This window comes from Equus asinus, chromosome 22 (assembly GCF_041296235.1).
Source record: "Equus asinus isolate D_3611 breed Donkey chromosome 22, EquAss-T2T_v2, whole genome shotgun sequence".
NCBI classification, from domain to species: domain Eukaryota; kingdom Metazoa; phylum Chordata; class Mammalia; order Perissodactyla; family Equidae; genus Equus; species Equus asinus.
Window position 1 is genome coordinate 39846067 of NC_091811.1, and position 26081 is coordinate 39872147.

General features: G+C 40.2%; 1 protein-coding gene across 7 annotated transcripts in view; it reads right to left on the reverse strand.

Annotated features, from left to right (window-relative positions):
• Positions 1 to 26081, reverse strand: part of DENND5B (DENN domain containing 5B) — a 178852-nt gene that overhangs the window by 57863 nt on the left and 94908 nt on the right. For all 7 annotated transcript variants that reach the window (XM_044775300.2, XM_070493947.1, XM_044775299.2 and 4 more), the window contains 3 exons: positions 8422 to 8609; positions 2960 to 3496; positions 42 to 273 (listed from right to left, as the gene is read on the reverse strand). In XM_044775300.2, the coding sequence (XP_044631235.2) occupies positions 42 to 273; positions 2960 to 3496; positions 8422 to 8609 (957 nt within the window). The remainder of the gene's footprint in view (positions 1 to 41; positions 274 to 2959; positions 3497 to 8421; positions 8610 to 26081) is intronic.

The window sequence follows — 26081 nt, forward strand, 5'->3', positions numbered from 1 at the left end:
CGCGGGTTTTCAGTTAATTTGAAAAGGCATGGCACATGTACCTGCTTCTTTTAAAGTGCTGCATTTCTGATATATAGATGTCCTCAAGGTGGGTGCCCTCACATTATACAGTCTTATCTTCTCAATCCGAGAGTCAAAGACGCGAAGCAGAGGATCCTTCTCTTCCCACTGAGACATAATTTTATTATCAATAAAGGTGGCAAACATCTGTGTTTCAATGAAGCGTGAAAGAAATGGCAGGTAAGGCTCAGGCTGGTCAGACAGAAAGGAAGCCTGTAAGGAGATAATTAGGAAATTAGTGCAAAGAGACCATCTCAACTTTATATGATAAATCTGAAAATTATTTTTTGCTAAGGTCATTCTTCTTTAACCTCATAACACACAAAACTGATGCTTGACATTCAAAAATCCTTAAAAATTCACTGCGCTTTCTTTCTTCTAAATTCATGGAATTTAGGTCGCTTCAGTCTTTAGCACTGATCTTACCTTTCAAAACTGATTTACACTCTGATCCTCATGACCATTAAGCAGAAAAGAGAGCACCACTAATGAAAGATGGTGGATCAGTTGCTACATGATCGTCAATCATCCTCTTCACTTACCATTAAATTTGACCCCTTTCCCCGGTTGGCTGTAATTTCTTCTGCTTTCTATTCCTAGCCTACGTAATATACCTCCGAGTCATAAGGCAGTGAGGTGATTAACGGACACACGATAATGATATATACATAAGTGATAACCTTAAAAAAACCAACATGGAATTTGGGCTTATAGGTGAAATCTTTTTGTTCTTCTTAAAGTGGATGTTTTTCTAGGCCACCACGCTGTTAGAGACTGATGAATGAGTGTTAATTCAAGATTAAACTTCTTCCAGACCAGTGCTGACAGTCTGGGCCTTAACTAAAAAAAGCTTTGCCTGAAAAACCATCTGAAGCAAGCCAAGCCTTTGGAAAATGTGTGCTACCAGCCACACGTTTCTGTTACCAGTTTGTCTGCTGCATGGGATGGTCCGGTCAATCGTAATCAGTTCCTAACTCAAAGTGTTGATTTTTCTCTGTGGTTCTTGGTCCACGTGTGTACAGGCATTCTAGCTGCAATTTGGTACCAGCTGAAATTTGGAAGAGAATTACCATTTCAGCTGCTGGGTTGATTTTGCTTTGCCTTCTTTTGAGTAGATGCAATGTGGCAGAAGCCAGAAGGGGAAAGACCGAAGTAGGTTCTGATATAAGGTTACTCTCCTTAACGCTCATCAGCTTCTCTCTAGCATATTTATTTTTCATTCTGAAATTCAGGAAGCCTTTTAAAAACTTCCTTACAGAAACCCAAACTCAATTTAAGTGACTCCATAGTTCAGATGTATTTACATAAACCCAAATAGCCAGAGGAAGGTTCGTGGTAATCTCTAAAAATCAGTTCACTTCTTCAAAGGTATTTTACAGATAAACATCAATTTTACTTTTTATGGAGCAAAGAGCCTTTTTTAAAAAATGCACAAAATGTCTGGCTTTTCATACTCAGACCTTCATGGACTACAACATCTAAAGTCAGCAAAGACATAGTTTGCAGGACCAATACGTGATAGTCCTGTAAATTTTCCTAGCGAAAAAGATGATTACAAGCCTTCTGGAACCCAGCATGAAACTTCCATTTCTCTAGAGGTTATATAAAAAGAATTCCATTTATAGTCTGAAGCTACATAAAGATTAGGAAGGAAGAAATTACCAGTGCTCAATTTAGATAAGAATTTGAATTGCCGCAAGGATAAATCATGGGCGTACACAGATTAGTTCCAAGCTGGATAGGAAAAAATGTGGAAAAATGGTTAAGCTTAATGAGAAAGGAACATAAGAGCAGGAATATATTTGGAAAAGGGAAGCCTTCTTAATTTATTAAAGAAGTTTTTCTCCAATATAATGTGTATCAGAACTTAACTGTTCAACATAGTTTATATCCTCCATCTGAAAAATTATCTGATGAGATCAGAAAATAATCTTTTATACTACCCACCTTTACAAAAATTTTTTATTAGTACTTATTTGTCAGATGCTCCAAGATCGTAGATTAGTCTCTTAGAAGGTATTCGCCCCTTTGAGAGGTCTTTCGTGACACAAAGATCCCCATTTAGCGAGAAGCTGTAATTCATTCTAATAGCAATAACATGCCTCAGCAACCAAGGCAGGGGACTCAACTATGCCCTGGTGACCTGAAAGAGTTAGTGCCCATCCCTAAGTGCTTTTGTCTGAAAAAAAAAAAAATCTGATGGATATGTCAAGGAAATCTGGCAGAAGAATACTCCATGGTAACCTTAGAAAGAAGCTTCGACTTCAGCAGGACAATCAGACAAAGCTTCTTTCCAAGGTTTACTATAGAATATCCTTCTGCCAGATTTTCTTCACAAAACCATCAGATGTTTTTTCTGTCTTCCCTTTCCAAAAACTGGAACAGAGCCTCAGACTTACAGTCATAAAACCTCATTTATTCACTCTTTCTCTCTTTTGATCCTAAAATGAGTTAAAAATTTGGCTTCTGAAACTAAACGGTTTGTTACCTTTACATGGATAAGTTGTGACTTCACTATAGGTTGAAGACAAAGTATAAGGATATATTAGAAAAGGAATAAGCCTCATTGAACTAGACTTGATCCTAAAATAAGAGTAAATAAAACTCTTACAAGGGGATAGTGTTAACAGATTTGAAAAACCTGTGAAATCTAAGAGTTTCTATAATTCAAGCATTTTCTAAGTATAGAAAATTTTAAAATGAGGCTAAAGGCAATTTAACACACTTCAATGACCAGCTTAATGAGCTAGATGATTTGCTTTCCTGCAAAATTACTTCATGTAGTGCAAAATGCTGGTAAAGAAAAGAGAGAGAGGAAAAAATGTGTTTAAAAAAAGTTAACAAAAGCAACAATACGGCCACTAAGAACCCTAAGAAGGGAAGCGATGGTTCTTTTTACTTTGTCAAAGTTCTGCATCTGCTCCCGGTTGGTCAGCCAGGATTCCATGTCCTGGGCAGTCTGAATCACAAACGCTTCGTAATCTGCAAACATCTGTGTGAAGCGGTTAGCAAAGACCTCTCGGAGCTGGACGTTGAGCTGGTAGTCCCTTAGTTCTGCCTCTTCGCATTGCAGTTTTAAATCCTTTTCTTTTTCACCCAGAGGGGCAGAGAGGTCCGTTTTTTCCACTGTCACACCAGTCCGCTTGGCCAGAGCCTGGAGGCGGGCTATGGTTTCATTGCCCTTGAGTAACTCGTACATGCTGATGCTGTTAGCAGAGACATTGCCATTCTTCTTGTCATTGACCAAGTCTTTCAGAACCAGATTCTTCAGTTTGGTGGCACTCTCACTGCAGTGCAGGCTGCCTTCCGGAGGGATCCCAAACTGAAGAAGAACTTCAGAGAGTTCCTGGATAAAATCCACCTTATTGGGGAACTGTGGGAATTCTTCAGGCAGCTCAATAAAATGGTTGTCAATATCCACAAAGCACAAATTAGCCTGAAAAGGAGAAAAGAGATACAAAGGTTTTAAAATAAAGGAGGTTTTATGTTCTCAAATATTCTTGCCAACTATTATAAACAAAATCATAGATTACGCTGCCTTTTATGTTAACCTATGTGATAGTCCTGTAGATTTTCCTAGTGAAAGATGAGATGATTATTCAAGGTTAAGAATTTTTTATTCTTTAAAAATAAATCTCTGATGCCGGCATTTTTCACTATGTGAGTATTTTTATACTATATTTACCATATGAATAATTTTCTTCGGGTCTCATCAATTTATTATAATCTGGACAGGATTCTCTCACAGATGGCATCCCCAAAGCATTCCCACGCTAGTAAAGGTACACAGACTCACAGCACCTGACAGTTAGAAGGCAGCGGGTAAAACTCTCACTGAATGAGCCTGAACTTTCTATGCCATCTACTGCTCTAACACCCTGTGTAATTTAGAATTAACAATGATTGCTAAAATTCAGCAGCTGTAGTACGCCAAAACGGGATTAAAGTGGCAAAAAGCAATCCAATTCACAGAAAAATCCACAAATTTTCACTTTATCCGAAATTAGCTTCAACCTCTTGGACAACAAAACCATTTCAGAGTCATTAGACAAGCAGCAAGAGGCAGAGAGGGGCAGTGGAGACAAACACTTAGACAATTATAAATGATTAACCCTTGGATAATTAAGAGTTGACTTGGGAGATATCTTTGAGTTGAGGAAGAGGAAACAGAAATCCGAGGAAACGGTTCTTGAGTTTGCTTACGCTCTAGATTTAAATAAAAAGATTTTCAAATATTTTTCAAGCAGATATGGAAAATCCAAGGGGCCAAGTAGCTGCAAAAAAATCCTGATTATCCCTCAGGTACATGATTACTGTAGACTCCAAAACAGTATTTTACCTTTACCTGTTCATACGCCCTTAATCAGAGCAAGGTTGTCAGCGTAAAGGAAGACTGTGCTCCGAGATTGGGAAGGAAGTGGGGGCGAAGGTGCAGCCCATCACATAATACTGATGTTGACTGCATTAGTGGCTGAACACAGGCATGGGGTGCAAGTTAATAAGCAGAATAGGAAGCTTCACCTCGTGTTTCCCCGTTCCCCTGCACCCCGTGGGCAAGGAGAGAATTTATACTGTGTTCTGATCTTGAATGTCAAGGTAAAGCGAGAAGAGGAGATTAACCAGTTGGGTCTCTGTTTTTCTCTTTCGATGCCTGCTCTTCCTGTTAGATGCTGATGAGCAAGAAGTATAGCAAAGCTTCAAACTAAGCTCAATAAAAACTCAAGATTTCCCCCCATCCAAAAACAGAGAATCAACAATGATTCTTCAAACTTGAAGTAACCTTCGAATACAACCCTTTAATTCTGCAGATGAAGAAACTGAGGCCCAAGAAGGTAGGTGACTTCCTGACACCTATTCCAGATATGCATCCTCAAACAGCCTGGTGGCTTGAGGAACTTTTTTCTCATCTCCAACGTCAACAGTTTCCAGTAAATAAAGTAAGAGCTGAAGTCACATCTTGCCAAAGACAGTAGTGCTGCCTACAGTTTTCTTTAAATCCACATCTTTATATGTTTCTACAGTCTCTCTAGAAAGCAGGATATACTAAAACGTTTAAAGGGAGAAAGTAGGTCACCATAATTCCATCTTTAAAAATGGAAGAAAAAAATTTCAACTTGCTAATCTAAATGGTAACCAGCAACCTCCCACCACTTACATTTTGTACTGTCTCCTTCATTAATGCCTTCCTGCTAGCCTTTACTATCTCTCTCCTCCCACGAAAAGAGAAAATGATACATGTGGGGACATTTTAAAGCTTCTTATGCTCAGGTAATTGCTGCTGAGCTGAAAGTGTACGGCAAGGTGGGTGTTCCAGCATCACAGCTATGGCCTGTCTTCATGTTCCCACGAGCGTCTCCTATCCTCCATGTCTGCTTAGCAGGGCCCAAGTTGGGGCTTTATCACAAAGGAGAAATAGGAAACATGAACTTGTATTATAAAAACTTATTTACGAAAACCCATAAAGCCCTTTTTCTAAAACCAAGAAGAACTCCATACAACAGGATATTCAGATAAGCCACTTTCTCACTTTTAATACCATTAAATTAGAAAAATTCTATGACAACAGCTCAAGAAGTATTACATACACAATGAAAACTATATTTGACATCTCAGTCTTAGGTTGTTTTAGGACTAAATATTTCTATGTTTTTTACTGATCAACACTGCCCAGAAGCCTTCGCAATATGTACTTACTTCCAGTTAAAAACAACAAACATTCCCTCATAAGTAAGGGAACAAAGACTTGAAGCATACTTATCTTTTCTGCCATGAAGCCTTCCTATGTCCCTATCTTAAAGACATTTTGATTTCCTCTGTATATATAATTAATTCATTCATTCCTCTTACTAATATTTTTTTTTAGCCTCTGTTATTGATATTTGTAAATGACTTAATTTGGAAAGCAGAAATCACCTCTTATTTATCTTGATGTCTCCCAATGTATCCTACACTAGTAGTGTAAGGGATAACGGTTTGCTGAACGAATAAATAAGGCTCAAGGAGATGGTCGTTTTGTGGAACCATAAAAAACGTAGGGAGGAGGAAGCAGCATCCAGGAACGTGAGGCCAGGGCAGCTCTCTCCATGCTTAGTGAGGGATCTAGTTTCCCAGTGGCTGAAGTTCAGCTGGCATAATGGTAAGCCAGGGGAGAACACTTCAAACAATCCCATAGAACCTCAGGGCAAGATATGACAAAAAGAAAGTTGGCAAAAGCAATTCTGTTTCAGCTTTTCTCTTGATTTTTTTTGGTCCATCATTTACTGTGAAGACGAGCAAGAATGGCAAAAAGTGAGGTACTGTTCTATGCAATTAATCCTCAGCGCTGTATCTTTCCACCATCACTCTCCCCACTCCACTCTCCAAAAAAGTAATTTAACAAACGGTTACCTGTGCCTGTCATTTCGGAATCACGGGGAAAGTGAGTGGGTGGTTAATTATAAGTCTGTGTAGTTACATTAGTTAGCTAACAGTTAAAATCATACTTTCTTAAAATAATCATTTTGTAAACTTATCATTTTTACAACTATTCTAAGAAGCCCTGTCACTATTTTTAGCTATGATTTTATTTTACAGTTTTCAGGGAAAGGGGGGTGGTGAGTATTACTAGTGACTGTATTTATGTCACTTTTTAAAATGGCTATTATTATACCCACCTCCCCCATCCCAAATTATGTGAAGTAGATTATTTCATCTCGTTGTAAAATGATACCAGAGTCAGGTGATATACTGTTAGCCTTTTCTTCTAAAACAGCAATGTACTAATTTCTACTTTCTATACAGAAGCACTATTTTCACATCTGATTAAGATTATTGCATATTATTCTCCTCTATGAATAGATGGGTATGTATATTTATTAAACAGTGTTGATTCAGTGAATGGAAAATTAGGAAATCACAGATATTACTGCAAGAGCTTTCAAAATTTTTAAGTTTATCTTTAGAGTCAGAGGATACACATAGGGACAGAAAAATTCCCAACTACAAATACATCAAGGTGGAATTTAAAAATTCTCAACAATTATTACTCATGCAAAACTGGAAAGATAATATTTACACATCTAAACAAATGGTATTATTAAATATCGTTTGATTCACATACAAACAGACCAGATATTCCACAAGAAACTAAAACATGTCACCATTTAAGTCTTTAAAACACAATGAATTTGGCTAGTCTATTTATTTTTCCCTGGAAATTTAAAGGATTTATTTCTTTGAACCAACAAGATACTTGGATTAATTTAGTAAAAGAGAAAATGAGAGTTCAGGGAGTAGAAAAAGGAGGTAGAATAGGGATGCACAAGCTCAAAAACAGCAAGACAGTTTGCATGTGTGTTTTATATGATCTGAACCAAGCTCTTTCCTCCTGAACAAAAATGTTAATTTTGCTAGGGAAATGTTCATTAGAATAAAGTAAGCAATGGATGATTTCAGCAATCATTACTGGCTATAATGGCTGTGGCTTAGTGTGTTACTTTAAATTCACTTATTAAAATGAAGATCTCTATGAGAAATAAGAACAAATAAAAGTGAAACACTGCATGAAAGATTTTATTAAGAAAGGTGCTAATTAAAGAGCTAATAATATAACATAATTAACCATTTTATGTTTTTTAATAGGTCATGGCCCTCTCATCAATATTCCATTTCAAAGGCTTTACATTGCAATTCTGAGTACCATTAACAACCGCTGAAAATTAGATTCAAAATGCTTCCAGAAATTCCTGCTTATTTTCTTCTTAAACAACATTTGAAAATACAACACACAGAAAGCACAGTAACCTTAGGTGACCTAAAAACTAGGGGTTAAAATTTTTATCTCGGCCACCTCGCCACATTGACATTTAGAAAAAGCTGACAACTAGCCTTAGGTCTGAAAATAAAGAACACTGAAGTATTTGATATTTCCATTACCCCTAGCTTGCTGAAAGACGTTACTCTTCATTTGATGGAGGTCAAGAATTAAAGTCACCTTAATTAATACGAGGATTTAAAGGATGTTAAAATTGGACTGCATTGTTTAAAAACAAAATTTACAACATAAATGGGGGGGCAAGAAATGAAATGTCATTAGAATAATAAAACAACTAGAGAAGAGTACTATTGCTCCATCTTCACAAATTTACAGCCGTGGAAATTCACCATGGTCCTGTTTTGAACCACGTTTAATTGATGACTATGTCACAGGAACCACCAGGAGTCAGGATCTGCGTTCTACGGCTCAGGTCCTGCCCCAGACCTACTGGGGAGATCCAGAATAGTCAGAGACATGGTTTGGACAAAGACAATGCTATCTAACAAAAGTAGCCTTGACCTAAATCAACAAACAGCAAATGCTTCATCGTTCATTATAAGTTTTACCTCTTGAGGAAGTTCTAGCTTAGAACGGTCAGTTCCTTCTTTTGACTGAAGGCCCATCAGATAAGGGACAGGAGCATCAAGAAAATGCAGCAGGGAAGCAGGGAGGATGGGCACATAAACATGCTGCCATTGAAATGGGAACAAAAGTGTGGTGATGCCTTCCGCCACAGTCATCAGGCGCTGATAATCTGCACAGAACAAGGAAACATGGAGGGGAAGATTCCAAGTAAAAACACAATCACCGCATTAAACTTGAAAATACCAATTTCCAGAAAGAATTCTTAAGCTAATAAACAAATAAAATGTTTCTGTATGACCATGCAGAAAATAGGTCAGTTCTATCCCACCGTAATTAAAGAGTTAAATGGTTTCACTTGAATGGTTTTAAGGGGTCTGGGTAGGTGGGGAACATCATCATACTTGTTGCTTCTGAAATCACTGGTATGTGAATTTACATTCTCTTAAATCTAGAGAAAATAAGAATAAAATTGCTCTTGGCACTTCTCCCATTGAAAATGTACAAGAACATCACTTTTTGTATACATGCATATCTATACAATCCCCAATTCAGAGGCTCTTTTTTTCTTGTATATATGATCACAGCTATAGTCTATAGTTAGCTTGACTATATTTATCTTAGCCTTCATTTTGTGGGTGTAAGAAATCAACAGATATATGCATTCACAGTCACACTTCCTATAATTTAACCCCCAACTAGAGAACTATCAAATCTAGGGACAAAGTGAAAGTTACCAGAAAATTAAAGCTTGTTTTTTGTTGTTGTGTTTTGTTTACATGAACTAATTTATCAAAACTAAAAACTGTCTACAATATTAAAGTGCTCCCTTTTCCCCCAGTTTTATTGAGCTATAATTGACACATAAAAATCCCTATTTAAATCCTTGGAGACAGAGCTGTTTCTGAATGGATTTTTTTTTTTTAATTTAGAAAGGTAATATTGTGCATATGCCGTAGACATGAAATATCTAGGGCGGAACTCTGTAATCAAACACAGTAACATTTCTGCACCAAACCATATGAGTGTCCTAGTAGGGCAGGCGACCAAAGAATTTAAATAGGGTCACTTTGGTTCAGGTCTGGCTTTGCCAATAAATAAGTTACAAAAAGAAGGTTTGGTTTTCAGAATGTTTTTGGATTTGAGAATTGAAGAGAAGGGATATTGTGGAATTGTAATAATCCTCTTACAGAATTCACTATGCACAAATATAGTAAAATCTGGGGGAGTAAGACTGGAAGAGTCTTTTAGAGAAGGTTAAGGAAAATGATCGGATGTTATTTGGGCCACATCAACTCAAAGAACCTGACCAAGCAAAAAAGGGAAGTTTTCCATTTAAAAAATTTTCTTGTGTTGCTTTATAATTTGTAAATGACTCCCTTTAAACGTCTACAATGAGATTTTTGGTAATGAATCATCAGCTATCCATGGCCCAAGTGTACTTAAAATTTTCCTTATTTGATTCACTACTAAAACTTAAATTTTAGGGGTAAACCTGTTTACAGGAATTCTAAAAGACAAATACCAGGTGGCCTGAGGGGTGGGGTCAGACATGAACTCAAAGAGCCGCTTGGACCCGTTTACCTGAGGTGGGGATATGGGGATGGACGGGGACAGACACACAGACACCCAGGAGGTCAGCTGAGGCCCAGAGAATCTTGGCTGAAATGGCTGGTATTCTGTGAAGGTGGGGAGGTGAGGAGTTGGGGGATGAAGGGTGTGGTCAAAGGAGATCAGACAATTAGCTACCTACCACTCTGCTAGTGACGATCAGGCAGATGTTCACGCTGTAGGAGACAGGAATGTTTTATCACGAGGGTAGGGTGGGGACAGGGAGCTGACCTGAAACCTTTGAAACCTGCTGAATGCCCCAGGTTTAAAACAGGTGTAGTCAGAGCTAACTGCAGCTCGGCACTGTAACAAGACTCCATTATGGCGCTGGTCCCAGGGGCTTTCTCCTCCACTGAGGGCTCCCCAAGGGCAGAGTGTGATCTGCCTTATCTCCTTTAGTCCACAAAGCACAGGGCCTAGTTCACAGCCAGGGCTGACCAAAATTTACTGACACTACTGAATGTTATACTTTTCTCCTCTTATTGCAACAGAGTCCTAGCAAAACACACATACAAAAAGGAGCAGGAAGGCAGGCAGATAAGTAATTATAAAAAGACCAAATCTAGGGAAATGTCCTCAAGATTCTCTTCTGTGGCCACCTATTTAAATCAAGGATTGGAGTCTTTTTTTATCTTTATAACCTTAGCACTTAGCACAGTATCTGGCATATAACAGATGCTGAAAAAAATTTTTTTTCTTTTTCTTTTGCTTTGTTTTTGGTGAGGAAGATGGGTCCTGAGCTCACATCGGTTGCCAATCTTTCTCTTTTGCTGAGGGAGATTAGCCCTGAGCTAACATCAGTGCCCATCTTCCTCTATTTTGTATATGGGATGCCGCCAGAGCATGGTTTCATGAGTGGTGCGCAGGTCTGTGCCCCAGATGGAATCTGCAAACCCCAAGACATGGTGCAAACTTAACCACTATGCCACCGGGCTGGCCCCTCAAAATATTTTCCAATAAATAAATGAATTAGTGGGATAAAACCATACAATTTTGCTGGATATCCACAATTTAAATAGACTTGATTAAATTTTGTCCACATGAGATTAAAGAACCTCTGATTTTTCAATAAGAGAAAATGTTAACTACTCAGACAAGAAACTTTTCACTTAAAAATCATGGGGCTGGCCCGGTGGCCCAGCGGTTAAGTTCGCACGTTCCACATCTCAGCGGCCTGGGGTTCGCCGCTTCAGATCCTAGGTGTGGACATGGCAACACTTTGCACGCCATGCTGTGGTAGGCGTCCCACATATAAAGTAGAGGAAGATGGGCACGGATGTTAGCTCAGGGCCAGGCTTCCTCAGCAAAAAGAGGAGGACTGGCAGTAGTTAGCTCAGGGCTAATCTTCCTCAAAAAAAAAAAAAATCACATTTCCTAATTATGTGCATTCCCAGGCACTTTCTAAAGAAAATTCAAATATCCACTTATGCCATGGATGGTGTTTTTACACAGAGACTTGCTACCAAGTGATTCATTCTAACTATGCGTAAGGAGACCTTAAAGGGATCAGAACTACTGCTTAGAAACAAATAGCACATTTCGTCTTCTACGTTAACAGTGCAGAGATTTTAATGGTGAAACATAACGCAGGTTTCCCGAGGCCCTTCAGAGTGGGAAAGGACTCTCGGGAAGCTTCCATAGCTTTTTGGAAGTGACTAGAGAATGGAAAGTGCAACGTTGCCCCACCAGGAGGACGTATTCCACGAGTCACTCCTCAAGTTTGAGGGGAAGAGAGCTCACTGAAAATTGAGAAGGAAAAACATAACTTCTTATCACTTCATTTAAATAAATTCATTTAAATCATAATTTGACTGATTCAAAATGTACAGTATGTCCTATGTAGATGGACTATTAGAAAAATAACTTGACTGTTCTTGTCTATTTGGCTAACTTTTAAAAATTGCTATTAGGGTTGGCCTGGTGGCACAGCAGTTAAGTTCACACATTCTGCTTCGGTGGCCCGGGGTTCGCCAGTTGGATCCCGGGTGCGGACATGGCACTGCCTGTCAAGCCATGCTGTGGTAGGCGTTCCACACGTGAAGTAGAGGAAGATGGGCATGGATGTTAGCTCAGGGCCAGTCTTCCTCAGCAAAAAGAGGAGAATTGGCGGCAGATGTTGGCTCAGGGCTAATCTTCCTCAAAAAAAAAAAAAATAAAATTGCTATTAGTTTTATCGCTGGTTTCTATGGAGTTTTATTGTCATAAAAATAGTTACAGAAAAAATATTATCAGGGCTTTTTTGGCGGGTGGGTAGTTAATTAAAGGTTCATTTTCTAAGACAATCACTTCCTTAATAAAAGGTCAGTGTTTCTGACTTAGCTAGCTTCTTTAAAAAGCTATGATCTGGGTTTAAAAAAAGAATTACATTTCTTATAACACTAAATAGGAGGAAAAAACTACTTAATAGTCCTGAAATAACTTAAAATAGGGGAATATTCTTCCTCCAATCCCTTACCCACCTCCAACTTCTAAATATCTTACTTAAGAATAAGTTTTTTTAAGGAAAAGGAGGAGTGAGAAGATTCACTTGGTTAAGAAATACTTAGTAATCATTTATTCTGTCAATGCTCTCCAGTCAGGACCCCCAGGAACAGATGTGTATGTGAACAAGTGGGTTTATGACCCACTGTGGAGAGGAAGAACACACGTGGGGGGAACTGCGGGGTGTCCTGGTGAGAGGGTTTAGAGAGACCCTACAGTAGGATTGGGGCTGTGTCGGGATAATGTGGGGGAGGGTCTAAGGAAGTGGAGACTTGCTCTGGATTGGGTGCTGTCAGAAACCAGGGCGTTTCTATCCTGGGCATCTCAGTCAACCTCATCTGCAGGGAGGGCAGACGAAAGTGGAGATAAAGTTGTAATGGGTAAGCAAGTGAAGAAGTGATACTGGCTCAACAAAGGTTCATGCTGGGGCCGGCCCTGTGGCTGAGTGGCTAAGTTCACGCACTCCGCTTCAGCAGCCCACGGTTTCGCCGGTTCAGATCCTGGGTGCAGATCTAGCACCACTTATCAAGTCACGGTGAGGTGGCATCCCACATAGCAGCACTAGAAGGACCACAGCTAGAACATACAACTATGTACTGGGGGGCTTTGGGGAGAAGAAGAAGAAGAAAAAAAAAAAACGACCGGCAACAGATGTTAGTTCAGGTGCCAATCTTTAAAAAAAAAATAAGGGAAGCCATATTGTAGAAAATAAACCGCATTGCAACTTTGACCTCGGATTAACTAACCCAGACATGCTCTGTAGATTTTATGGCCCCTCCCAGCTGCGATAAAGTCGATAACTTTGTTCTTTTGAGTTCCTTAGGAATGTGATGACCCCCAGGCAGAGTCTATGCTGATAGCCATCATCAAGGACAACTGAAAGGTCAGGGGATAGGGCGCTGCTCCGGTCTCTGATCAAAAGACTACCAGGAACTAAGATCAGATGTCTGTGTCGTGTGTCTCCCCCCCCCCCGCCAGCCCCCATTAGATGGAGGCCCCACCGGGGACCAGCCCCTATATAACTGGTCTGTAGTCTTTGTTCTGTGAGATGTTTCTTTTGGAAGTTAGTCAGCCATCTTCCCCCTTGCTAGCAAGCTGTAATAAAAAACTCTTTCTCTCCCACCTCCTTGCCTCTTCACGACTGGCATGTCTTGCGGTGGGCAGACGACCCACCCCCCCCCCCCCCTTGGTTGGAAACAGTAGCAGTTCCTAATTTAGTGAGAGAGGAGGAGGTTTGGTATTCTGTGGGATGCACAGTGACCCTGCTTGAAGTGGATGCTCTTGGGAGACTGTTGATGTTCTACAGCAGAACATGGCTTAGTCGTGAGCACCAGATCAGTCTGCAGTAACAGTGAGGCCCCGCTGTGAGAGCTAGAGCAGTTCCTGGATGCTGGGGGCTGCTTTTTTTTTTTTTTTTTTTCTTTTTCTCCCCAAAGCCCCCCAGTACATAGTTGTATATTCTTTGTTGTGGGTCCTTCTAGTTGTGGCATGTGGGACGCTGCCTCAGCGTGGTTTGATGAGCAGTGCCATGTCCGCGCCCAGGATTCGAACCAACGAAACACTGGGCCGCCTGCAGCAGAGCGCGCGAACTTAACCACTCAGCCACGGGGCCAGCCCCTGGGGGCTGCTTTTTTATCTCTTTATCCATTATAAACCAGCCACAGGTGAAAGGCCCAGGGTTTTAAGCAGTCAGATCCTGTGCCAGCTATCTATCTACCGCCTCTCAGCTCCAAATTCACTCAGTACATGGTCTATGATAATGGACTGAACTGGAAGCAGTTTCCCTTTTACAGTGAGCACAGTGTCAAACTTTGCCAGCAGAGGGCACTAGAGAGACACTGCAGGAAGAAGGGGCTTGTCTTTCAGTTCCGTGTGCAAATGTGCAGTGTTTCGTTTGTTCTTGCTCCTGTTGCATGGTCCATCAATGGTGTGGATATACGAGGACACCTGGTGGTACACTTCCAGGGACAGGCCCAGGGTGAGCTGTCTCAGCAACTGGGCCACTGGTCAACTTCCCATAGCCCTCCTGACACGGGGACTGCACACTCAGATCTCACACCCACAGTGGTGCCCCGACAACTGCTGTGTGCCCGCTCACCAGCCACAGCTCACTTGTGCCTGGGAGGTTTGTCTTCTGCTTGTGGGGTGACCGAGGATCCGCCCAGCCCAGGCAACCCACCGACCTTCTCCACCATCCAGTGAGCTGCAGCCACACTTTCTTCAATGAGGTATGAACCTCGGCCTTGGGAAGTGGGCTCCCCTTTCAAGTCTGTCCTTCCTAGGGGACCCTTTAGAGTTTTCTCCACGTCTTTATGGTTACTTTCCTATTACAGCTTAATAATTCTTCATATTACATTAAACCTGTCTCCTGATTGGACCTATGCTGAAAGGCAGCGGGTTTTAAGCAGTCAAACCAAACCCCTGGCAGCTTGGTTACTTTATTTACTGTTGATGGGAAAAATGTCCAACTTCATAGAAAATGCAAATTCTTTAAGTGACAGCGACTAGCATCTTGGGCTATGTTCTTGCTTTGATTATGGAAACCTTCGTATGGGAAGTAAAAATAAATTATCCATTTTCTCCTCTTCTACTGGACACTGAAAGACTGAGTGACATGGCTTATTTTTCCTTCGCCACAATTCCACCCACTTGTAGGTGTTCTGTCTATTATTCTTTACAGTTCTGTGTTCATTCTCCTCAAGACTAGTTGAAACAACACATACTTTTTAAATAATACAATTACTCAGTAGAAGCAAGACAACTGTTTTTAAGTGAATCAAGAAAAAGTACAGTTTTCTTCTTTAAGCATGTTTTAAAAAAATATTTTAGGAAAACTATTTCTTGGATACTTCAAGTGATGAATGTGTAAAACAATTTTATTTTCATATTTAAGACATGCCTCAGCATGACATATGAGGCTCTTCATGATTTTGCCCTTTCCTGCCTCAGTCGAGTCATCTGCTTGCAATTCATTTACTGCATGTGACATGTTTTCACAGGACCCTGTGACCCTATACCCTTTTCCTCTGCCTAGAACATCCCTTTCCCTTGCACTGCCTGGCTAAGTTGTATTCTGTCCTTAGGTAATGTTTCCCTTGGAAAGCCATCCCTCAACACTTCTTATCATCACTAAAGCCACTTTCCCATGCTTCCATAGTACCCAATCTTTATTCACCACAGCAGTGATTTATCTCATGAAAACTATTAAAATTCTATTATAATTATCCATTTATATGTCTCTCTTCCCTACTACACCATTATCTGCTGGAGAGCAATGACTATTTTTAATCTCAGAATTTCTAGCATTTGGTACAGGATATACTACATAGTGAGTGGTCAATAAGTGTGTATTGAAAAATTAATATGTTACTACCTAAGGCATGTGAAATAAAACAAAACTATTCAACAAAAAAATTATGCTTGACCATGTTTCACAATAAAACATACTGTCAAAAATTTGCCTAGAAGTGGCTTAGGCACAGATCCTGAGATGTTTCTGGCCTCTGCCATCTCATACCCTGGGTTTGGCCCCTGTCCACCAGCATCATTGTGGAGAACAAGGTCAGCCCCACAGGGACAGCTGAGGGACCCGGGGCTGGAGCTGAGGTTGGGGTCACAGGACTGCGCCAGAACACTGGTTAGCTGGTGGCACAGTGCCCCAGAAAAAGGCCATATCTAATCAGGTTTACATATTGCGAAGCGCTGCCAATAAAGGTGTGAGGCTGGTAGTGTGCAGCACACCTCTGGAGGACATCCTGATGCAGCTGGAAGATTATACACCTACAATCCCAGGGGCAGTGACTGGTTACTACCTGAACCACGCTGGCTTGGAGACCTTGCGCCCATGCATAATTCGGCTCATCTCCTGAGCTCTGGAAATTCATCTCAGATATTGCCGACAGTGCCTTAGAAGTACTGCAAAATGAGCCTCTGGCAGCTCCTGAAGGGCGGAGAGGTCCACAAGTACCCTAGCGATAGTGAACTTGACCCCTGCCCTCAGTGAGTATGTCATCAGTGGGAAGGAGCTGCACTAACTCACCGGACCTACCCAACCTGAAGGTACTTGTGTGCCCCCATCTCCGCACACCCACCTGCTTTCATAATAAAGTCTATTCTGACCCGCCCCCCAAATTGCCTAAATCATGAAAACATCACAAAAGGCAGAGTACAAATGCAAATGAACATAAAAAAAATTCACCCTCCATGGGTGAAAAGTGAGCTGCCTTTTGCTTATCTGATAGACAAAGATTTAAAAAATCACAGCGAAGGTGTGGAGGAAAGGGTATCCTTATACATTACTTTATGGCAGCATAAATTGCTACCGATTTCTATCTGGCATTATTTATCAAAAGCTTAAAAATATACAGATCATTTGACCCAGCATTTCCAATTCTAGGAATTTAGCATGTAAATATATAAAAACATATCTATGTGGATGCTTACGTATAAAGTGTCATTTATAACAGTAAACTATTTGTAATACCCTAAATATCTAACAAAAGAAATCTGGTTGAAAGAATTATGGCCAGTTACATAACGGCATGTACTGGTGCTTTACAAGCATATTTATATTAGCAACATGGAAAACCAAAGTGTGTTTGGCAGCGGCAGAAAGTAGTGAAGCACTAAAAACTTGAGGAAATTCCACTTCTGGGTATATGTCCAAAAGAAGTGAAAGCAATCTTGAAGAGATATTTGCACACCTATGTTTACAGCAGCATTATTCACAATAGCCAAAAGGTGGAAGCAACCCAAGTGTCCATCATCGATGGATGAATGGATAAACAAAATGTGATACACACATACAACAGAATATTATTAAGCCTTAAAAAGGAAGGAAATTCTGACACAGCCTACAACATGGATGAACCTTGAGGGCGTTATGCTAAGTGAAATAAACCAGTCACAAAAAGACAAATACTCTATGAATCCACTTATATGAGGTCTCTAAAGTAGTTAAGCCATAGAACAGAAGTAGAATGGTGGTTGTCAGAGTCTGGAGAGAGGGGGAATGCGGAGATATTGGTTAATGGGTATAGAGCGCCAGTTTTGCAAGATGAGAAAGTTCTGGAGACCGGTTGCAAAACAATGTGAATACACGTAAAGCTACTAAATCTTCACTAAGAAATAGTTAAGACAGTAAATTTTACATATATATATTTTTTACCACAATTTAAAAAACTTGCTGAACCTAATCTATATGGAGATGATCCATGGGCAATGGAATCCACTAAAAATGGATAATCCATGAGAATAAATAATTTGAATTTGATTTGAAAAATATTTTTTATTTGACCTGAGATGACTTTTCAAAAAAGTATACATGTGTTTCAAAGTCAAACTGGGCTTGCAAAATAGGTAAGTATTCACTGAGAATTGTTTTCTAGATTAAAAGTTCTTGTTTAATTCAAAATTTTAAGTGTAAAAAGGACATTAATTACAACACTTAGCTATGACGGTTTGCAGAGCCTTCAAAAAATCATCAGCAATGGGTTAACATGAGGCACTTTTAAAGCAAATTGTTTAAAATAAAAATACAGCTCCCAATAAAGATAAGCATACCTACAAATTCATAAAAATATAATTTTCTAGCACTCATGAGGACCTGTGAAAAGTGTCTCTGTGCTTCACCAGAGATTAAAATGAAAAAATTAATATCTATGTGCATACTATGTACTTAAATTATTTAATGTAGGTTAAATATAATTGGTAATTGTTGTTACCAACAATTCCCTTTTACAAGAGAAAACAGATCTGGATTATTTTCCTATTTTATATGATTAATAGTTAAATTATTAGGCTTAGCAGTTGTCATACTCTGTAGTAACTGCCACAGTCAATCTGTTCTACTTTAATTTTAGTTCAGTGGTCTTTTTTAAACACTTCTATTTATGGTGGTGTGGTGGACTAGAGCTCCTAAACTAAAAATGCTAAATAAAACAATTTTAAAACACCCCAATAAATGAATATATAGATTCTTAGAAAATAAGGGAAGTCATTGGAGGCCAGAAACAAGGTGGCAGCAAGAGCCCAGCGTGGTAAAGCCGAAGTGTTGGCTGACTTTGGGTTTTTTTTTTAATTCAAGGTGGCCTAGAGCTTCCATTATACTTCTGTGCATGTTGGGGGACAAAGTACAAGAAGGGCTGGGATTCAGACAGTAGATCCTCTTGCATAAAGCTGGGACCCAAAAAGGGTGAACACCTCAGGGAAAGGAGATCAAGAAAGAAAAAACAAAAGGAAAACAATACAACAAAAAAAAACCGGTATTGTCAAGGAAAGACGTCAGTCCTGGCAGCAGCTCTGGGAGGAAGGGGAAAGGTCTCCCTGAGAATTCCTATGTCCTGGTCAGCTGTCAGGTATGTTTGTGGCCCAAACTCAAGCTATCTGTAAGGTCCAAAGAAAGACGAAGGTGAGAATTTTAAATTAAAGTAAACCTATGCTGCCAGTGAACTCAGATGCCTGGTGAAAGAAAATACAAACCCTTCCTGGGGAATAAACTCTCAATCCTCAACCCATCACATACTGAATTTATCTGAGAAAGAACATAAAATATGTACGTTTAATATGTTTAAGGAAACTAAAGGAAAAATTAAGGAGTAAGAATGTTTATAGGGCCATTGAAATTAAAGTCAAAGGAAGGGTCAACTACGGATTAGACACAGGTAAAAAGAGAATTAATAAGCTGGGAGACAGATGTGGAAAAATCACCTGGAATGTAGCACAGAGACAAAAAGACAGAGAAAGAGGTTGAGAGATATGGAAGACTGAGTGAGACAGATTAACATGTTTAATTAGAATTTCAGGAGGATAAAAAAGAAAAAAGATGGATGGAAGTAATATTTAGAAAGATGGTTGAAAATTTTCCCAAACTGGTGAAAGACATTAAACCCTAGATTTCAGGAAACACAGTGAATCTCAAGCAGCACAAAGAAAGAAACCCTCATCCAGATAAATCACAGTCAAAATACAGGACACCAAAGACAAACAGAAAATCTTATATATAGCCAGAGTTGATTTCTGACCAAGGAATGGCAATCAGAGTGACTGTGACAGATGACGTCTCAATAATACATTGGAAACCAGAAGCCAGTTGAATGTTATTCTCAAAGCGCTAAGAGAGGAAAAAGAATTTTTAAGCTAGAATCAAATATCCAACGAAACCATCTTTCGAAAACAAGGACAGGACAAAAACATTTTCAGGTGAACAAAATCTAATAGAGAATGCCACCTCACTTAAGGAACTTCTAAGGATACACTTCAGGAAGAAGAAGACTGATCCCAGAAGAAATATCTAAGATACAAAATGGAATGTGAATTTTCAAAAAAAAAAAAAATGGCAATGATGGGTAATTTTAAACAAAGTGTGTAAAATTCTTAATTTGAAAGATCATCAAAATTCTGAACAACTATACCAAGTAAGCCATGACGGGGGGGACTGGAGTCAAAGCATTTTACAGTATCTGTATTTTATTTTATTTAATTAATTAATTTATTTAAAGATTGGCACCTGACCTAACAACTGTTGCTAACCTTTTTTTTTTCCTTCTGCTTTTGTCTTTTCCTCCCCAAATCTCCCCAGCATGTAGCTGCATATTTTAGCTGTGGGTTCTTCTAGTTGTGGCATGTGGGACGCTGCCGTAACATGGCCTAACAAGTGGTGCCATGTCCACGCCAGGGATCTGAACCAGCGAAACCCTGGGCTGCTGAAGTGGAGCATACAAACTTAACCACTAAGTCATGGGGCCGGCTCATAGTATCTGTATTTTAAAGTGTATGATTAACAAAACTAAGCGTTCACGTTAAAAATCTCAAAGTTTACCAATAAGAAAGAGAAACAGCATATAGCACCTACACTAATTAAATGGAAAAAAACTGCAATGAGAAAAAAACATTTCAATTATTTCTAAAGAAGGTAGAAGAGAAAAAAAAAGAGGGAGAAAAGCAAGACAAATTGTCAAAATAAATGAAATTTGAAAATTCTTTTATTTTTCCTTTTTGTTTGTTTTGGTGAGGAAGATTGGCCCTGAGCTAACATCTGTGCCAATCTGCCTCTATTTTATATGTGGGATGCCACCACAGCATGGCTTGATGAGCGGTGTGTAGGTCTGTGCCCAGGATCTGAACCCTGGGCCACCAAAGTGGAGTTGGTGAACCTAACCACTATACCACTGGGCCAGCCCCCTAAAATTTAAAAATTCTCAAGAGTTGAATAATGAAAATACCAGATACTAAGACCTGTGGGATGCAGCTAACACAAGACTCAAATGCCTTAGATGCTAATATTTGGTGGGGGTGGGATGTGTATAAAATAATGAGCCCAAAGGAAGTAAAAAACAAAACCAGAAATTAATAAAACAGAAAGCAAAGATATAATAGAGAGTACAAACAAAGGTAATAGTTAGTTCTTTAAAAAGAGTAATGTAATTGACCCACTTTAGGTAAAAATAATCAAGGGAAAAAGAGAGAAGGCACAAATAAGTAGTACTAGGAATGAAAAGGGGGACAAAACTACAGATATAGCAGAGATTAAGAAGATAAGGAAATATTATTCAGAGTTTACGCTGGGGCTGGCAGGGTGGCATAGTGGTTAAGTTCACGTGCTTTGCTTTGGCAGCCCAGGGTTTACAGGTTCAGATCCTGGGCAAGGACCTATGCACCACTCATCAGGCCATGCTGAGGCTGCATCCTACATACGAAATAGAGAAAGACAGGCATAGATGTTAGCTCAGTGACAATCTTCCTCAAGCAAAAAGAGGAAGATTGGCAACAGATGTTGAGGAAGATTGCCAACACGGAGAGAGTAATTTAGGAGCTCTATCTTTGTTTTTAAATGCTGCGGAGTGCAAGAACATGTTTGGGTTGATGCAGGACCCACAGTTAACTACGGGACAGTCACAGATGGCGACCCATGATCCAGACACACAGCAGGTTGTTCCCAAGGGAAGAGCCAGCCTGGTGGACTGGATAGAAGCTATTGTAAAGCCTGTTTACTCTGAGAAGGGGGACTGCCCCACTCCCCCTATAAATGCCACCTGGAATAACCCGGATGAAGCAGTTGACATGATTCATATGCAAGCCGTGTGGAACTGGCTTTACAATAATCGGGATATTCATCCACTGAAGATGCCTGTTACCCAGGTCACAGTCAATACCGAGGGCTCCCTTTGCATTGGCACCCGATATAACCTTACTGCTGCAAAATCCAACAGTCAGAGAAGCCTTAGCAAATCTGCTATCTCAGCTTCCCCTCATGAATCCTACAGATGCTAATAAAAACATTAGGTTAATTAACAAGAAAATGCAGAGAGGCAGAGGGGAGAGTCAAGGGACCCATCGCAGCAGGGAGGAAATTTTTAAACAGTTATTAAGAAATGGGGAGAATAAAGCTAATATTGATAGGAGCCAATAAAGAGGAAAAAGAAGGGACATGTCAAGGGACTCATGCCAGCAGGGAAGAAATCTTTAGACGGTTATTAAGAAGTGGGAGGAATGAGACAGACAGCGGTGGGGCTGAAACAGAGGTCTTAATACAGCACTATCTAGGGTTGGGAGATCCTAGACCAAAGGGATCCCTACTGGTCCCCCTCCATCAAAGGGCCCCAAACTAGTTGAGTCTATTTACTCCAGTTTGAAGAAACTGAAAACAGAGGGAAGGCAAAGATTATAATGAGAAGCTGGATCTGGAGTAGCCTGGGGCAAGAGTCAGGCAGATTAATCAAGACAAAGATTGACAAAAGGGCCAGGTCTCTTGGCTTGACTTCCTGCTGGGGACTCAAAGCCTAACGGGCAGAGTGGGTAAAATGGTCAGGGGGTGGAGAAGAGGAGTTTCCGGGGCTCCTTTAGATGGGAGCCTCCTGCACTGTGGTACTTTCAAACCCTCTGGTGAAGTCTGAATCCAACCTACAATTAGACTGATAGTGTAACTGCGGGCCCATTTAGAGCCAGTTCCACAGATGCCATCTCTTGTCAACAGAGTGATTAAGAATTATCTTTTGGAAAATTTGCAAAGTCATGTAGCCAGAGCATGCACAGAGGAAGAAATCGTGACCTGAAATGACCGTGGAAATCTCCTCCACACAGAACCAAAGGACCGGGACGTGACTGGATCTTAAAAGTCAGACTCTTATCAGAAGTGAGGGGTCCGTCATTCAGGAAGATCTGGTCTTAAAATTCCTTTCTCACCTTGCCATCAATGTTGAGCACCTTATCATAAATGCTGGGAGCCCACCAATCAAAACCTGTTGTCCCAGTGTTTCTGCAAGCCAACCCGTTCTCCCTAACCTCTTAAAGTTCACCCCAAATCCTCACCTGGGGAGACAGATCTGAGGGCACACATCCCCTGTCTCCCTACAGTTTGGTCTCACAGAATAAAGCTGATTTCTTTTCCCAAACGTTGATTCTGTAATAATTGTTTTTTTTCTTTATGTATCAGGCAAGAGAACCCCAGTTTTGTGAGGTAACAATAGAACATAAAAATGTTAAGGTCAATAGGATTAGGGTGAAAGAGTGGGTTAAAATTGGAATGTTTAAAGAGGCTTTATTTAATTTATTTAAGTGGTCATGCTAAATGGGAATAAGACTGCCAGAGCCTACAGTGTAGTAAACAAGCTGGAGTGCAGGTAGGGACCAGCTCTACACAACAGCCCTTGTGGAGCACAGACTAGGGATTATGGCAAAAGCCTGTGAATGCCTCCTAGTGACAACTATTGGGATATTGGACTAGAGAATTCTCATTTGAGAGGCAATTCCTAGCTTACTATTGGACATCCATCTAAACTGCCCCTAGGACTGAAAGACATAAATGTCTTGAAACCTGAAATACCTGTGATGTTGGGAAAACACTCTAATGGCAAAGGCAACACTCAGAAGAGTTCCATAATAAAATGGAAATTGTACAGGATCTTGTTACGAGGAGAATGCAAGGAGGAGACACAACTCCCATAGGACCGACTCTGGAACTGAGTGAGAGTGGCCCAATTCTGTGGTTACTTGGACAGTGTCCTATAAACCCTCGCAACTGACCAATGAACAGCTGCTTGGTTTATGGAAGACAGTTCCCAGGTGAATGGACGACATCCTGTTTGGAAGGCCAGAACTCTGATCGAAGAAGGTAAAACAGCGCAGTGGGCTGACTTGCAGGCTGTTTTCCTAGCAGTAATGAAAGAACTGAACAATGGTAAAAGCCAGTATGTTTGGGTTTTTACAAATTCATGGGCTATGGAAAACTGGACTATTAAAAAGATGCCTGTATGAGGCATAGCCTTACGTAAGTCACTCTGGAAATTTATGGGGCACATTAAAAGTGGGACATGTTGATGCCCATTGGAAGAACCCCCTTCCAGGTTCGGGAAGTGACTGGAACCACCAAGTGGATCTTTTGGTGCTCTCCCTTAGAGTGGCTACCTGGGCCCATGAAATAAGTAGACACTGGGGGGACTGCAACAATGCAGAGATGGGTTGAATCTAGACCTACTGCTCTTATATACAAATGTGCTCGGAGGCACAAAATACCAAGAAGAACTGTTTTGTCCGCCAAAAAGAGAGACAGAAGCTGCAGATGGCTACGGGTAAGATTCCCCAGGTGGGGGGAAGGCCCTTTGTACAGCTGGCAAGTGGATTACACTGGACCAATGCCAGTAGCCCTGGGGGTGCTATAAATGGGTCCTACCAGGAATAGACACTTACTCCAAACTGGGCTTTGCATTTGCGGTGGTAGATGCAAATGCTTAAAATACTATCAGGGCACTAGAACAGAAGATGCTCTACCAATTTGGGCTGCCGAGTTACATTTCTTCAGATCAAGAGACACACTTCAGAGCACATAGTGTCCAACAGTGGGCAAAGAGACATCACCTCAAATGGACATATGTTGCTTATCATCTTCAGAGTAATGGTTCAACAGAGAATTGTACTAGGCTGTTGAAACATCGGCTGTCTAAAATGGATGGAGATAAAGGCACAAAGGGCTGACTTACACGCCTTCATGAGTGTGTTCTCACACTTAACATGAGGGGGTCTAAGGGAGGTTCCCCACTAGATAGATTCCTCTGTTCTTCTGGTGGATCTGGGGAAAAGAGGCTAGAGATGGATGTCGATATGACTATGATTCTTCCTGAGAGGGAAGGATGCTGGTATGACAACTATACTTTTCATTTTCTTCCCCATATCACCTCAACATTCTTTTCCCTACCTGATGCAGGACCAGGACTACAACTACAAGTGCCAGAGCAGGAATAATTCCAAAGCAAGAAACTGTAACCTATTTTTAAACCTTTATGTCAGAATTCCTAAGAGCCACCCTAAGAGGTGGGTTATGCCTTCACCCCATCTGACAAAATTGAGGTTAACCACGAATGCAGCTGTATTGTCTAGTGGTAAAAACAGCAAAACAGCCCACTAGTTCTATGCCTACATAACCCTACCCTCACATGAATGGGTGTGGACTGAGGGGGACGTACTTGCTAGACTAGTGTTGCTGCCTCCAATCTAAATAAGCACTGTGGCCAAACCTAAAGAACCTTCCAAAGGTGGAAAACTTTGGGTATAAATAGAAAGAAGGAGGAGTAGTAGCTGAGGGTAAAGCAATGAATAAATGAGTTACGGAATAAGGGGAATCCAATGTTACGATAACACCTTAAAAGAGGCTCAGAGCAAGAGGTGACAAGTCTTTTAGCTCAATTATACCAAACGCCTTAAAAGGGCGAAGCCATATATTGCTGAGACCACTAATGCTTTGGAAATCTGACAAGATCGAATGGAAGTCTGCAGACTTCAATGGCCTCGCCCTGGAAGACATTTTCAAACAACAGGATGATGGACTGAACTAACTGCTAATGACTGAATGGGACTAGTAACGTGCCAGCATCTTTGAACTGTCTGGACCCTTTTGTTCTGAGGGATCTGTGGTCAGAAACCAGGGGGTAGTGTGTGGTATAACAAAAAAATACTTGGTCTTTGTCCTACTTGTGACGATGATGATGATGATGATGATGATGGAGGAGGAGAAACAAAAAATCTAAATAAACCACTAAAGACACTGAATTGGTACTTAACATTCCCAACAAGACCAAACAGTTACAGAAAAGTTATCTCAAACAGTCATGGAACAAATAATTACAACTTTAAATAAACTCTTCTCTACTTTATCTTCCAAAGAAAAACGGAATACTTTCCAACTTATTCTCTGAAGCTAGAATAACCTTAATACCAAAAACCAGACTAAATAGCACAAGAAATGAAAATTATAAGCCAAGACATTAAAAACCATAGATGTTACAATTCTGATCAAAATATTAGCAAGATAAATCAAGCCATATGTTAAAAAGGTAATAGTACATCATGACCATGTCAGGTTTATTTCAGGAATATAAGGGTGGAATGTAGATTTTTCACCTTACTAAACTTACTTTCATCTTACTTGATGGAGAAAGAGCAGTCAATAAAATACAACGTACAGTCATGATTTTTAAAAATTTTGAACAACTCAGAAATAAAAGAAAACTTCTTTAACGTGGTACAAGGTTATTAACCAAAAACACTACAACAAATGCTA